This window comes from Cyprinodon tularosa, unplaced genomic scaffold, assembly GCF_016077235.1.
Source record: "Cyprinodon tularosa strain WSP-4 unplaced genomic scaffold, ASM1607723v1 ctg388, whole genome shotgun sequence".
In the NCBI taxonomy this organism is placed as follows: domain Eukaryota; kingdom Metazoa; phylum Chordata; class Actinopteri; order Cyprinodontiformes; family Cyprinodontidae; genus Cyprinodon; species Cyprinodon tularosa.
Genome location: NW_024039105.1, coordinates 811,446 through 825,646, shown reverse-complemented (window position 1 = coordinate 825,646; position 14,201 = coordinate 811,446). Strand labels below are relative to the sequence as shown.

At 38.5% G+C, this 14,201-nt stretch overlaps 1 protein-coding gene across 2 annotated transcripts in view; it reads left to right on the top strand.

The window, feature by feature from the left end:
* The window catches only part of plekhm3 (pleckstrin homology domain containing, family M, member 3), a 51,335-nt gene that overhangs the window by 21,060 nt on the left and 16,074 nt on the right, over nucleotides 1-14,201 (top strand). For both annotated transcript variants that reach the window (XM_038297474.1, XM_038297475.1), the window contains exons 4-5: nucleotides 9,190-9,335; nucleotides 9,580-9,773. In XM_038297474.1, the coding sequence (XP_038153402.1) occupies nucleotides 9,190-9,335; nucleotides 9,580-9,773 (340 nt within the window). The remainder of the gene's footprint in view (nucleotides 1-9,189; nucleotides 9,336-9,579; nucleotides 9,774-14,201) is intronic.

Below are 14,201 nucleotides of genomic sequence, written 5' to 3'. Positions count from 1 at the left end.
AAAAACAATCTTTGACAAAGAAATTATTAGATTAGGTAAGGGACAAAACGAGGATCAACATTAGCCTTATGTTTCTGAGGTAGAGAGCGGCTTAAGAGCTAAACCAGCTAGCTAGCTAGCGTTTCTCCTCCTGGGGTGGTAACAACATGAAATCAAACGATTCTTGTTGATTGATTCAACATAATGCAGCAATTGTGAGATGTGAGATAACACTGTCTGTTTGACCAGCAATGAAACCGACATTACCGTTATAAGGCGTGCCTCGTGAGCTGCCTACTGTGATCCTCACCAACAATAAGAGCATTCTCTTTTTGAAAAAAAAAAATACAACATTGAAACGGGTTCACTTTGAACATGCTTTAGTCCACCCTTTGCATATGCATATGCTATTTCTATCCAGTGTAGTACATCAGTAGTTGTTTAGCATCAAAATCTATGCCGCTAATTACATATGGGATGTGCTGCTTTCCAGATTCCTTTTGAAGGAAGCGCTTTACTTTTTAAGACTGTGACTCCCCGTTGCCCCCTTAAAACCTCTCCCCACATGTGTGATTACGCACACACACCACAGGTCCTGCAGATTGGTGGCCCCTGATGTTTCGTTGGAGCACATTCTCAGGCCCCCTGGTTTACCTTACCAGTCCATTAGAGTTGGACTGGGGGGTGGGGCTGTTTCAAGCGAAGTGGGAATCGGTAAATTCAAGGGAACTGCGGAAGTTGGAGTTTTGCTTCAAAAGATTGACAGTCGCAGACACACAATCTTAGACTCTTCATTTGTTCACGTTTTCATTGGAGTGTTTGGTCACTGTGAATGAAGAACATCAAAGCTCGCGCCTCTGGTCTTTTCAGTTCTAATTCACTCATGTAAAGACCAAACACGCGCACACACACAGCAGTGTCCTGTCAGAGGTGTGGTGGTTTGAACCAGCAGCGGGCAGATGAAAAGCATGAGTCCTCTTCTTCTGATGTCATCTCTCTCTCTCTGCCTGTGTCCCTGTCTCTTTCTCCCAGTGCGAACAGGTCAAAGTGACCCTCTCTCACTACAGAGAGCGGCAGTACAATCGGTGGACCTTTGAGCTACGTTTGAATTCCCATTCATCTTCCCCTCGGTCCCTCTCCTCCTTCATCCCAGAAAAAACACATGAAAGATCGGAGATGAGCAAAACAATTCAGTTGGAACTGTTATTTTTTACACCTAATGTTTAAGAAAATAACAGCTTGCTGTTTTAGTGTAAAAATGGTGCACTTTACAATCTTAAAATTCCTTAAACCATTAAAGCATAAAAACTATAATTAATTAAGATCCTAGCTCCCCCTTTAGCCAGCAGATGTAATACCCAAGATGCCTCTCATTTTTGAGGAAACAAATATTCTTTAGATTCAAACAATTAAGCATTTATGTGGTAATAATTTTAGGAAAGGGGTTAACTTTGGCTTAAAGTCAATCTAATAGTAATTAAACGCTAAAGAAAAGTACCCGACTGGTCTGTGTTAATAACAAAACAAAAATATTCAATTCAGTTTTTTGTTTTTTTTATAGCGCCAATTCACAACACGTCATCTTAAGGCACTTTACAGTTCGCCAGATCATCCAGTCAAATTGATTCAAAGTTTTCTATCTAAGGAAAACCAGTTGATTGCAGTGACTCATTGACTCAAATGAAATCCCTCACACTAAGCATGCTTCTAGTGGAGAGGAAAAAGAGGAGAGGACAGACTCCCTTTTAACAGGAAGAAACCTCCAGCAGAACCAGGCTCGGTGAGAGCGGCCATCTGCTGAGGCCGACTTGGGTTCAAGGAGACAGAAGCAGACATGCTAAAAAAAGCGTGGATACAAAAGGCAACTGTAAAAGGCGACCCCTTCCAGGAAACACACAGCCAGGCAGATGAGCTCCGAGCCCACTCCCATGTCAGAGGAGCACATCCAGCTAGTCAAAATCAGAGAAACAGGACTACACTGAAAAACACGCTGATCTCAAACATCTATAGACAGATGTGTTGATTGCAGCAGCACAGCTGATACTTCTCTCCAGGATGGTGTCACAGCCAAACAGGAACAGACGAGGTAAAGCTACTATTAGAAAAAGCAAAGATCAAAGCGTTAGAGATTGAACTAACAGATTCTTTAGAGTGGGTGAATAGAGATAGAATGATGAAAAAGGGGTCCCTATGTCCTCCAAAAGTCTAAGCCTATAGCAGCATATCTATAGAGATAGCTCAGGATAACCTGAATCACTCTAACTATAAGCTTTATTGTCTGCCTCACGGACTAAAACTGGTAGTTGGTTCCACAGGAGAGGAAAGATCTGCCTCCCATTCTACTTTTGACTAGAAATTCTAAGAACTACTAGTAAACATGCAGATAGAGAGAGAAGTGCTCTATTAGGAACATATGGACTCTAAAGTCCTGTTTCACATATTGTTTTACTGTTCTAGGCCAAATCCACTGAGGTTATGTTGGACAGCAGCTGTGGGGATGTTTTTAGAATGAATATAATTTCAAGTATAGAGCATTAATGCCTCCTAACCGCTCTAATGTTTGCCTATTAGCCCCCATATTATATAAACTCCTTTAACAATTTGAATTATTTGGTTCTTATTCACATATAGTAGGACGCAAAGATCCAATTGTTGGGACAGACTTTTATGCCAGGCAGAAACGTTAATGCATTAATCTTTCCGCTTGTAACTAAAGCAAGCAGAAGCCATGTTGTTTTTAAACAGGATCTGAGAACTTAGGCCTTGAATTCAAGTCGAGGCGCTTTAACAGGCTGTTTCTATTAAGAAATCAGCCGTGTTTGAATAGTCCTATCAGTTTTTAGCATTTTAACTTACTCTTAGTGAGAAGGAGACAAATATTTTATATTTTCGCTAAGTAAAACCTGAAATAAAGTTGTGTTTTTTTGTTGTTTTTTTTTGTACTCATACAGCCGTCTTCCATAATAACAGCTTAGTCTTTCAATATTTAGTTCTTTTCTGGATTCTATAATAAAGCTATATTTCTGTCAGATTGATCTCTCTTGCAGAGACCTTATAGAGTTTGATGTGGTGGATGCACTTTTGGTGCCATGTGTTTGTTTGTGTGGGTGTGTTCTCCTCTTTTGCTCATGATATAGAATTTGAGGTTAAATTTTTAGGTTTGCCAAGGTTTTGGGCTTTTTTACGTGTGCATCTTTGTTCCTGCGGTCCCAGCAGAGGCAGACCAAGTTTGAGGCCACATATGGCCAGAAAACTGCTGCAGTGGTTTGCTGCTTCCTCGAAGTGACACAGTGTTTCCCTGGCTGTTAACCATGGCCTCGGCATGCTGCCTTCCAACCGGTGGACTGTGGTTTTCTGTTGGAGCATCCACCCCTAAACCAGCATGAGCTCACTGCTATAATTAGCATTACTTCTGAAAAGTTTAGAAAATATGTATTATGAAGGTCGCTGTTTTTTTGTTGTTGTTGTTTTTTTTATTTTATATCTCCCATAAATCACCCACAGGTGCATCACTATATACTGGCATATCAATCTTGAGGTTTCATTTGGCTTCAGTTTTCAAAACAGTATTTTTATCATAAATTTGCGTTTTTTTCCAGGGTTTGTTTCTGTGAATTTAAAAAGCTATAAAAGGAAAGTTATCCAGAAAAATATTGCACTATATAAGACTGTTTAATTTGTTTAATCCTCATTGATTTTACATCGATTTTTGCAGAAAGCTTTCTTTAAAAAACAAAAAAGTGCGATCTGTAGAGCAGTGCAGAGTTGGGGGGTGGGGGGGCATCAATTATCTATCTGCCAGTCAACATGTGACCGACGTGTTACTGAGTTACAGTCATGACTGTGAATCATTCACACCAGATGCTTACAAGACGCGGATCTTAACTGTAAGCGTAAAGACGTTTGCTCTCATACCAAAGCAAAATGGATTTTGCCGTTGCTAAATAGGTTTAATGCAGGGTTTCTTAATTCTGGTCCTCAGGGCCCACCGTCCTACCTGTTTAGGTGTTTCCCTGCCTCCACACACCTGGCCTGAATGAAAAGGTGATTACCAGGCTTTTACAGCATTTGATTGCTGCCAAAGAGGTAATGCAGTCATTTGAATCGAGTGTGCTTGAATAGAAACACATCGAAAACGTGAAGGACAGTGGGCCCTGAGGACTTTGGTTAAGAAACCGTGTTTAAATTAATAAACACTGTAGTGATGCATTGAAAGAGGCCATCCTGTTTCTGAAGGGGTGATTTCTATGCCAATAAAAATTATGAATCCGATTTATTTCGAACCTTAGTTTGAAATCTTGTTTTTTTGTTTTATGTTAAAACGAAAGAAAATTATGTTTCAGTTCATATCTTTGCAGTCGTTTTATTTTATAGGATTATTTATGCAGGTTTTGGGGGTTGATTTTCATTTAAAATCTGTAATCTATCCATCCATCCATCCATTATCTTACACGCTTGTCCCAATTGGGGTCGCGAGGGGTGCTGGTGCCTATCTCCAGCAGTCAATGGGCGAGAGGCGGGGTACACCCTGGACAGGTTGCCAGTCCATCGCAGTCTGTAATCTATTATAAGTTAAAAATTTTCCCTTCAAAGTACAGAAGTTGTAAATGATTTAATGTGAAGCTTAAAAGATAAATAGAAAAAGGGTGGATAAATTAAGCTTTGAGAGTTTTTGGGTAAAGGTGAAACTAAAAAAAAAAAAAAATGTCTCTACGCTCAAGTGTTGGTCTACATGAGTCAGATTGATCAGCTAAAAGGTAAACCAGCGCAACTTAGAGTAGTGATGTAAAAATTTGGTTGAGAAAACGGTTACACAACTAATGAAGATCTTTATGGAAAGTATGGATGAATGTGATTATATTATTATTAATTATACTTCAAAGATATAAATATATTAAACTTTTGTTTTAACTATTTCAACTATTCTATATTGATAAAAGCCTGCTAAAATAGTCTGACTAGCTGTTAGCCATTCTCCTCTTGCTGAGGTCAGAGTATTTTAAAAGACACTCAAAACAGTAAGACAGTATACTTATTAGATGTAAAGGTTCTGCTCTACTTTAGACTGCAGCTTCAAACTTCTCAGGTTCTAAAAGAAATAAAGTAGCCTGATAAACCAGACTAAATGTGAGATTAAATGTGTAATTTAGTCTGGCCCCGATGAATGAGACATCGGAAGATTGTTGATGAGAACAACCCGTTATCTTTCAAACCATGTCTGTGCCTATTGGCCAACGCTCTGATCAATGAGCACAACTGACTGTGACGTAGTAAACGCGAAAGAAAGCTGGTGAGGGAGTGTAAACAAACAGCCTGTCGGTAAAACGGTGAATACGTCCTTCTTAAAAATGTATGGGCGTAGAGCCTCTTCCTGCTCACGTTTCAACGAAAACCCCAAATCTAATCCTTTCAAAACTGATTCCAAAGCTGAGTAAACGAGAACTGTTCAATAGTTGTTGCCATCTTCCTTGTTGTGCTTTCTCCTGCATCACGCAGCTTTGTCGTCACGCCCTCAAACCCCCGCCCGCTTTGCACCCAGAAATTCAAAACACATCTCTGTGTTGTGATTGACCAGCTAGTTCTAGGGCCTGGGGCATCGTTTGAGGCTAGACCACTCGCAGGCAAAAATGATTTTGCCTGCTGGTGGGTGGGGTTACTTTACTAGGCTAGAAATAAAGCTTATTCTCAGAGGAAGTAACCCACAAACCAACAGCTTACGTGGCGGTTGTCAAATACCAGAGGATGCACGCTTGTGCTCTGAGAAGGTTACAAGCACCTGTTTCGATCGACACAGCCTGCACTCTGGGCCCATGTGCAAGGCCCTTAAACGGCTGGTTAAACTCCCGCAGCAGTCTGTAGCAGTGAGCTTGTTGCAGATATTTTTGATTTATGCCCAATTTTGAAGCGTGTTCTGCACTATGTTATTCCACGCCACAATGTAAGAGGGACAATCAGGAACTAGCTGTGGGTGTGGATACGGCCAAGGCGGTGAGGAAGTTGCCGAACATTGCCGAACAATGGCAGCCCACTGCTCCCCAAGGGGATGAGTTAAATGAGAGCTCATTTTGTTGCTCTGTACTTGTGACAGTGTAATGTCAATAAAAGCTGGAAAGAAAAAAAAATCTATCTCCAATCTGTGACCTTAAGGTGGTTTTAATGGTTTAATGCATAATTGGGTTCCTGTGGCATCAGATGATTCAGTCTATGTTGGAAAAATATAGTTTTGTGAAGAAATAAAGGTATCTTCAGGACAACTATGTAAACATGTCACTCATAATCTCTTTTAACCCTTTTTCACTAGCCGAAAAACCCCTTTTAACCCGCGAACAATCGACTTTTAGTGGCAGTGGAAACTTTTCAAACTTTAAAGTTTCAGTGCGTCTCTGTGAGTTAAGTTCTAACCTGAGAGTTTTTAGTTCTACATCAGATATAGAGCAAATTCATCTTTAAATGCTGATTTCGACATTGTTGATGCTGATCAGACGACAGGAGATAATAGGGAACTTCCTGCTCTGACCGCTCCCCTAATGTCTTCCTTCATCTCTCTTGATCTCTGTTCTTTTCTCTGTTTTTCTTTTCTGTTTTTCTTTTCTCTCATCTTTCAATAGCCTGTTCTTTCTTTTTATTCATCTTTTTTCCTCTGTCTTCATCTGGAGCACCATGGACATGCTGGTACATGTCCGGCCACTTCCTTCTTCTCTTTTAAAAGTAGGGTTCTGTTTTGTTTAAAAATAAGCGATAATAATCTCAAATTTCTTTTCTTCCGGAATCTTCTTTTGCTCTGATTTGCTGTTTTCATCCTGGTTTCATATCCTCTAAGATGGTGTGGATAAGGGACACCTGTTGTAGGCCTTCAATGCTCCTGGGTTTAGAGGCGCGTGATCACAGAGCAGGCCCGGGTGTTTGGATGAAGAGCAAACTTTAAAGGGTTGAGAAGACAAAGCAGACCAGAGAAACAATGGGGACAAATAGTAAAGAGGATCCGCTGGACTTGTTGGTGTGCAGAAATCTTTTATTTAAGGTGCTTGTCATGGCTGTAAAAAAAAAAAAAAAAGAGTCTTTTATCTGAAGCTGTAAGTTGAAACTTAAACAATCTGCTCCTTGTTTGGGTGTGGTTATGTTGGGATTACCACACCCAATTATTGAGGGATTCATGTCTTCAGTCTTGTAGCTAAAAAAAGCTCCTTTAAAAAAAACAAAATCCAAAAAATCTCTTTTTGTTTTGCTTTGAAGGAGGTGAAAGGAGAAATTTTAAATTGAGATCTCATTGAACACTAAAGTGGAAAAGTTGCTTCCTTTTAACCCACAGTTTTTCACAATTTAATCAAACTGATGTTTTATTCCTTCCGATCTGCTGAGTACAAGGAATTTCCACTTAAAGCTAATAAAAATAAGTTAGGATTATAATATTAAAATTAATATTTTAAACATAATATTTTAAACATAATCTTACCTGGGAATTGGGACACCCCTCGCTGCATAGTTGCCGTTCTGGTATGTAAACAACTGCATATTTATCAGGGCTGAAACAATTAATCAGATTAATCATGATTAATCGACTTTTTTTAATAATCCTAAACCAATTTAGTTATCGATGAATCATAAACTGGAGTGTTGAGACTCTAAAACATGCCTTTATCTGACAGAGCAACCCACTTAGAGCTGTAATTACACCAAGATTGTAAGAAAGAAAAAAAAACATTTCGTATTTAAGATAAATATGCTTTTTCCAGAACTCATCAAGCGGAAAAGGTTTTTGTTTAACCTAATTTATTTTCGTAAAAAGTCTTCCTCAAAGAATCGTTGTCTATCAGATTATTGGTCAATTACTCACCAGATTAATTGATTAGCAAAGTTATTGTTAGTTGCAGGCCTAGTATTTGTGTATGCACATATATAATATACACACCCCCGCCTTTCTAAGTCCAAGTCTCACACTCCCACAAACTGCTATTTTGGGTCCCTGAGCAAGACCCTTAACCCCAGACTGCTCCCCGGGCGCCGCACAGCAGCAGCCCACTGCTCCCCAAAGGGGACGGGTTAAATGTAGAGAGGGAATTTCCCCATTGCGGGACAATAAAAGAGATTTACATATAAAAGAGGAGACTTGGCTTTTTAATAAAATAAAACATTGAACAAGTGGATTACGTTGCGCTTGGTTAACTGTATCAGATATTGTTTTGTCTGTAAAGGTGTTGATTAAATACAGCTGACAAAATTCTAGTGCAATATATATGATAATTACAAAACAATAGGTAGAATTACACAGTTCCTGGTTGTCTTTTTTTTTTGAAGATGGAGAAAATAATGTTGACAAAGGATGCAGTGGACAAAAATTTTAAGAGGTCTTTAGGTGGCTTTTAAAAAAGTCGTTTTGGTTAACCCCTAGAAGGACTGTTTCGTCTCCTACCTCCACCGTCCAGCTCTTGTCTTTCTTTCTGTCCAGCAGGCTGTGCTAATCCTCCACTGCTCTCCTTACATCTCCAGCAGTTAGCCTAGAGGCTAGCTCCATCCAGCCGTAGCCCCTATTTGCTGCCTCCGTTCTCCGTTCTTTTGCGATGTTTCCCCGGGGAGCAAATCCGATCTCCTGCTGAGGGGAGCTCTAGAGAGGCTGGCAGCCTTCCGTTTTTTGGTGATATCTCTGCCGGTGTTCTCGTGCTGATTTCCTGATGCTCCTTTCTCAGCTCCAAAACAAAAAAAAAACTGCAAGTCGTTCCCCAAAATCCCCATTCAATGGATGGCAAATCAATCCATCTGTTCATTTTCTATCTGTTCATCTCTCTGTCCATCAATGAGGATCTACAATATTAGGATTTTAAATTTAATATTATTAGAAGTGTTGTGTTAAGATGCATTTGGCAAAAAACAGAACTTTATTAGTGTATAAAAACAACAATATATAATTTATTCTCTATCCTATTTACCTTAAAAGTAACATCCAGCTGTCAATTTTTCTTTTCACATCTCCATCCTCATTCTTAAAGCCGTAGTTACTTAATGACTGTAGTTTTTGCAATTTCCTTATAAAAACTCTGACCACTTACAAATTGACAGTGTTTTGTAATATTTATGTTAATAGGAGGATAAAAATGCTCGGTAACCAAGTCTGGAAATCTAAATCTGGAAAATCAAACGTATGTTGGAGCCCTGTGTAATAGCTGCATCCGCCCACAGGCTCAGTGAGTATTCTCTCTCTCTCTCTCTCCCCAGGTTGCCAGCGTCAGGTCGGCCTGTCCAGAGGAAAGGCAAAGGTTTGCTGCTACAGTGGCTGGTACTACTGCCAGAGCTGCCATCAGGATAACTCTTTCCTCATCCCTGCACGACTGCTGCACAACTGGGACACCAGTAAGCACAAGGTGGGAGACACACACAGCTAGCCTGGCCTTGTCCCGAAGTAAAGAAAAACTGAAGGCATGTCTAAACCAACATGCTGCATCCTGTCTTCGTGATCTTTACAAAGCTTAGTCTTTATGTTTGGCTTTTTAAAACCTACTTTATCCCATACATGCTTGGAAAGTACAGCTTGTGTGGGATTATGTTTAATGTATCCGCAGTGCTTGGAGCAAAGATCCAAATATAAACACTTGTGTGCTCCTGCAGGTGTCTAAACAGGCCAAGGAGTTCCTGGAGTTTGTGTATGAGGAGCCTTTGCTGGATATCCAGCAGCTCAACCCCTGCCTGTATGAACACTGTGAAGCTTTGAGCATGGTGCTGCGTCTCCGTCAGCAGCTCCAGTCGCTGAGGGCCTACCTGTTCAGCTGCAGGGCAACCATCGCTGAAGACCTCAGGCGAAGGTGGGTCGGTTTCCGTTTTTTTTTTTTTTCGTCAAAAGTTTAGAAATGATCACATCATCCTCTCCTTTCAAAAGCAGCTGTGGATAATAAGTGTTGTGTGCTTCAAACTAAATCGCCACCTGGTTTTAAGAAAACAAACAGGTAAGAAGGCTCCAGTTGGAAGAAACGTTGCATTGATTAATATGTGTCAGCTGGTAAAAGGCTACGTAATCCTGAATGATGCAGTGTGCAGCTGCTCTTTTCTTTAAACAACCTGAAATAAACATCCTGAGGCTGTGGAAGCAATATATATAAATGAGGCCTTTGGAACAATCTATGTCAAAGTAGTTTGAATATACATTAGAATATAGAAGACCTGACCTAAAGAAGAACAAATGATTGGGTCTATTTAGTCTGGGTTAAGAAGTGATGTAAATATGGAAGGACGAGTGTGAATAACTGTCATCTTAAATAAATTACCGTAATTTTCGGACTATAAGCCGTGACTTTTTCCCCATTTTTCGACCTTGCGGCTTATATAACAATGCGGCTTATCTATGGACTTTTACAACTAACGGCCACTAGCGTTATACCTAAATCTATGGATTTTACCATCCACCATGTTGACGTCACATTTGCTTCAACACACAAGTACGGTAGCAGCGCGCGGGGGAATCCGGAGGCCCCCGGAAGCAGACTTCTACCGCGAGTGGTACGAGACAGAACGACAGCGAGAAAGACGGACATTAAACATAAAAAAAACCTGCGGCTTATAGTCCGGTGCGGCTTGTATATGTACAAATCATGCAATTTAGCTTTTATGGCTTATATTCAGGTGCGGCTAATAGTCCGAAAATTATGGTACAGTTATAAATAGAGATGCACCAAAATGGTATCTGGATCGGATACCGATTTCAATATTGACTTAATTAGGTGGATCGGAAATCAGTGATTTGATATCAGATATTGGAAATCCAGTCCATTAAACTTTACATGAAGCTGCTGTTTCTTTCTTCTTGCTGGTTATTTGTTAATAAAATTATAAAAAAAAAAAGTATATTAATATTTGTGTTAATTTATTAACTTATTTTAATAATGTTTATTTCAAGGCTAAAGCTTTTACTCACAACAGCTGAATTGGATTGTATTGGCTGACACGCTCAGCCCAGGTATCGGAAGTTAGAAGTTATTATATTTTCTTTCTATGAGTTTAGATAGCTGAATTATGAAAACCTAAATAAAAGCTTTATTGATAAATTAATTTGGTGTGTAAAGTCCGAATATCTCTTTTCCAGGGTCAAGAGTATCTAGTCTGGAGAAGCGATCCATTATCCTTATAGCGGCTTTTGGTGGTGCCATGAGGATTAGAGATGAAGGTCGATCATAGACGCCACATTGGGCTCAAATAAACTAGTCAATCTATCTGTGGTTAACTAAATAAATTCAAACACTACAGTTAAATTCAACTAATTTTAACAGGTTGTTTTGGATAGAATAATGCTGTATCTGTTCATTTTAAATCCTGATTGTTTTCTTTGAGACAACATGAGCATATCTGCAAATAAAATATAAAAAAATTCCCTTAGGAAAAAATTTGTTGTTCATCTTATTTTTATTTACCACAAAAAAGTAATTGCTGAATAGATTGTTTTCTTTAGTATTTAGCAATTCCACTTTGACAAAATAAGAAGAGAAAGTAACAATAACACTAAATTTTAGTATTAATACTTTAAAACATGTTAGTGAATAAATAGCATGTTTGAGGTAAATTGTGTATGTTATAGTAGGATGGTGTAAGTATTTTAATATCTGTGCACTGTATAAGAGCATAGATTTATTATCAGAGAATGAATTGCAATGGCCCAATACTGTTAGTGCCTCATTTTAAACTTTCTTATACAACTTAGAGCATCAATGCCAACAAAATACAACTAACCATATGACTGAGAGATTGTTTTCCAGAAGCTTATGTTGTTTCTATGAGGTCCATATTCGCAAATTTTCTGTTCCAAATAGAATGCCTGCATGAAAATAACTTTGGAGGTCAAGTTTTGTGTGTTTTCCCAAATGATTTATAGATCCTTTTGCTAATTCACCCATAAAATGGTCTAGTCATAAGCAATGCTAAAGATGGTACAGATTTTCTCAAATCTCGTATCACAATACTTTTTATTTACTTGATATAAATAGAAAATAAATAAAGTTTGCCATAATTGTATGGCTCCTAACAATGGAATAATCTCAAATAAATTTAAGACAAGAAAAGTCATTTGTATAGCAGATAATTTAGAAGCAATTATTAACATAATTACCTTCATGATTAAAATTATCAATTAAATCTCTATTCAAAATATAATTTTTTTATAGAAAGCTTTTAAATCAAAAACAACACGTCCTATTACTTTATTTTTTTAACATATAAAGAGATCAGTGAACACATGACTACTTCGATTTTGGTTTAACTCTTTATTTATTGATTTATTTTTTTGTCAGAAAAAAAAAGGGTGAAATAATGGATTCATTTTTCACCCTGAGCTCTTCAACTTTAGGTTTGGTTTATTTGCTTTTTTTCTTACCGCTTCGGCTGAATTGGCGGCAATTCTTCAAAACGCTCCAGTTTTCATGATCTCGATATTTGAAATGACACACACATCTAATATCTCCTGAGAAGATCCGTGTGTTTCTGGGTTTGTATTTGTTTATATTGCCTTTTATCTTGACGCATTCCTGTGCAAGACGATTGGAGGCGGCGAATGACTGTTTATCCCATTGAGGTCCCTCACTGAAAGCCTCGTCTGCTCTCTGATGGATTCCTCTTGCCTCGAAGTGGGTCACTAATACACTCAGCTGATGGAGAATTTCTTAAACAGACAGCTTAAATTAATTAATGCTTTTACACACGTAGTGTTTGTTGGTTATTTATGGTAAAAACATTAAAACATATTGTCATGCTGTCGATTTTTGCAGCCATATTGAGAAAACATACAAAACTGTGCTTATCGGGAAAATTTTATAGCTGCAGAACATATAGAGGCAAAGTTGCTTTTACAATATCAAGATGTGCAACATTAAAACCGCAAAGAACAGCTTTGATGTATTTGGTTGGCTGTTAAATTGCCATGTTATTACCCTCCGTATGGCAGTAATGTATTCAACTGTTTGGATGGACTTCCTTTGATGCTCACCTCGTGTGTGATAGCCTACAGTCTTAGGAAGAGGTGGGGCTATTTGGATAATTGGGGGAAAAAGGTAATTTATATGTAGGTTAATCATAACTGTCATTACAATATTTAAATATTTAGGGGTAAGTTATACAAAATATGTAAAACTTTTAAGAGCTTTTTTGCTTTATATTAAGTGATTTTGACAATATTAACTGACTAAATAAACCAAAAATTGTACAGGTCTCTGATATTTAAACAATTTTCTGTTTTAATAAAATGTATTTTTGTTAAATACATTTTTTTTATGAAGGCTGCAGTGAAAATGGTGTAACATTACCACTCAAATCTCAGCAGTTTTTTCTGTTGCTGGTCTTGACCATGAGCTAGCAGCATATTCTAAGATCGCCTTAACAAAGCTTGATGCTGCTCAGAGAAGCGTCTGTGTTTACTTGTGTCGCATTAGTGATGCCGGCCAGCCGCCCACCACTTCCAAACATGCAGGATTGATGAGGTCCGTGGCGCTAAAACCTTCCTGATGTCATCAGTCTGCATCTGGAAAGAGAAATCTGTGGCATATCGGCTGAAGGGCTGAATAGAATGATGTCACACGTGCAGACACATGTATGATGCCGTTTGATGGAGGAGTGTTTGTTGGGTACCTATGCCGCAGTTTGACTCTTTTCACCAAACTGGTCTTTTTTTCTATATTTTTCCCTTTCCAATCTTTCAAGTTTTCTTTTAGAACAGACAAAACATCCACTTCCATCCATAGGGGGTGAACAGCAGCCAATCAAAATGCTGCGATCGGTGTGTTTAAAACTACAGCTTAAGTCTTTGATCACCTAAATCTAAAACATTGAACAGTGAAAGCACTGCTTTTAAACAACAATTAGATGTGAACTTAGTGACAGAACGTCATAATCTGTCTTTATCTTTCAGAAATTTATTTTGAAATAGCTTTTCTTAGATGCAGTCTGAGAGTTTTAACTCTGTTGGTCTTTTAATATCTCCAGGTAGTGTTAATAACGCTGGGTTTTCCACTTGCTTCTGCAGATCAGAAGTCCACAGGGTTTGGATTGTGACTCGTACACAAGCACTGCTTGTGTTAATAAATATAAGGTGCTGATATTTGGGAAACTGTAATGAAATTTATGAACTGTGTGGTTAAATTGACCCCATGCTCTGCAGTTGTTCTAAGAAATGCCAAAAGGTGGAAAAGTAGACGGTTCGCTTAACTAACCTGAGGTAGTGCAAACAGCTGCTTAAAAACAGGAATATCTCTGGA